The sequence below is a fragment of the Garra rufa genome, chromosome 15, assembly GCF_049309525.1.
Source record: "Garra rufa chromosome 15, GarRuf1.0, whole genome shotgun sequence".
In the NCBI taxonomy this organism is placed as follows: domain Eukaryota; kingdom Metazoa; phylum Chordata; class Actinopteri; order Cypriniformes; family Cyprinidae; genus Garra; species Garra rufa.
Window position 1 is genome coordinate 20,108,102 of NC_133375.1, and position 1,949 is coordinate 20,110,050.

Genomic DNA, 1,949 nt, shown 5'->3' on the forward strand with positions numbered 1-1,949 from the left:
CATTATCTCATTTAGTTAGCCTACTATTAGGGCTATATGGAAAGAAAAACAAGATAGGATAATTGCTAATGAGTATGAGTAAAGAATAACACATAGGCCTAATTGAGATTTGACAATGATGGTTTATTTAAACAGGCATTTTAATACATCCACTTTCCAGGATTTTAGACTAGCCAATATATTACCATTTATTTATTTACATTAAAACTATCATATAAGAGCAATGACAGAAACATCTTATGTTACAAGTCTCTTTAAAACGAGCTGGTTTGTTTTCCAGACAAAGTTCAACAATGAGGATACACCATCCGCAGAGTTTCTGTGAAAGGAACAGTCTTCAGAAGAGGAGTCCTTGTTGGCACTGGTAACAAATTCGGGGTCACACATGATGTCGGTCTGGGAAATACATAACTGTATTCAGGTGTGAGATGATGAGGAAAGTTTTTGTGAGGAGACGCCGTTGATTTGGCCATGATGCTGTCAATGCTGAACGAACACTTCTGGGTCTTGTGTTCGGGCCTTTGCTGGATTTCTGGAGCTTCGTGGACTTTAATGTTCAGAGTCTGATATTGGAAATATGGAGGTGGCACCATAATGCCATCCGGCACTGGCAAATATCCAGCAGGATTAGCCTGGGCTGGAACCGGCCCAGAGACGCAGTAAGGTCGCCCATATGCTCGATAATTTAACGTTGGGTGGTAAAGCACCAGGTTGTCTTTGGTGAACTCGGGCTGGTTCCTCTTGAATCGTTTTCTTCTGCGCAGAAAGCTGCCGTTGTCAAACATGTCCTCAGAAGCAGGGTCCAGGGACCAGTAGTTCCCTTTCCCTGGGTTTCCAGGTTCTCTTGGGATCTTGATGAAGCAGTCGTTGAGTGACAAGTTGTGCCTGATGGAGTTCTGCCACGCTGGGAATTTCTCCTTGTAGTAGGGGAACTTGTTGCTGATGAAGTCGCAAATACCACTGAGAGTGAGTTTCTTCATCGGGCTCTGAAGGATCGCCATGGTTATGAGGGCGATGTACGAATACGGAGGTTTGACGGCGGAGTTTTGCTTTGGAGCGGACGTGCTTGAGAAGCTGCTCTCGCTCTCTCCTGAAGACTCGGACCCTGAGTGGTCCACCTCTGTTTGGTCCCTGCAAGGCATGATGAAATACTCTCGGTCGCTGTCACTGTGGTCTCCTCCGACGATGTCTATTTCATCGTCTTCAGACGAGGCGGGGGTACGCTGCAATTCTTCGTAATCCTGATAGAGGGTCATGGTTGGAGACCATGTGGCTTGTGAAGCTTGTGGCCGGTTTGCGGGACTCATGGAAATGAGGGCTATTTATGAGAGGCCACACGCATTCTGTTTTTGGTCCGCCGATGGACAGACCAATAGGGGTGGAGTGTCACCACAGGGATTCAGGACAGTTGGGCAGGTGTGGGGGGCTTTGACCTGCTTAAACAAAACAATCCGCATATGAGATGCGGATCCCAAACACCCAATTAGAGGATCTCAAACTAAGGAGATGGCGAAATAAAAGTGCACTATTATCAGTCATAGTTAATAATATTAATTAGCCTACATTTTAGCACTACCTTAAACGCCAACGTGGAAGATGAATTTATCTCTTTTATAGATTTGGACAAACGTTCTGCCAATTAGATTTTATATCCTCAGTATTAAATGCGACCCCTGGACAACAAAACCAGTCTTAAGTAGCACGGGTAAATTTGTAGCAATAGCTAAAAATATGGGTCAAAATGATCGATTTTTCTTTTTTGTCACAATTCATTAGGATATTAAGTAAAGATCATGGTCCATGAAGATATTCCTACCAAAAATATATCCAAACTTATTTTTGTCAGTAATATGCATTTGGACAACTTTAAAGGCGATTTTCTCAGTATTTACATTTTTTTTTTTCAGATTCCAATTCAAATAGCTGTATATCGGCCAAATATTGTCCAA

At 43.0% G+C, this 1,949-nt stretch overlaps 1 protein-coding gene across 1 annotated transcript; it reads right to left on the minus strand.

Moving 5' to 3' along the window:
• Window positions 1–273: 273 nt before the first annotated feature.
• Window positions 274–1,317, minus strand: foxd5 (forkhead box D5). The gene has a single exon (XM_073819766.1). The coding sequence runs from the start codon at window positions 1,305–1,307 to the stop codon at window positions 288–290; it is 1,020 nt and encodes a 339-aa protein (XP_073675867.1). The 5' UTR covers window positions 1,308–1,317; the 3' UTR covers window positions 274–287.
• Between the last annotated feature and the right edge of the window lie 632 nt (window positions 1,318–1,949).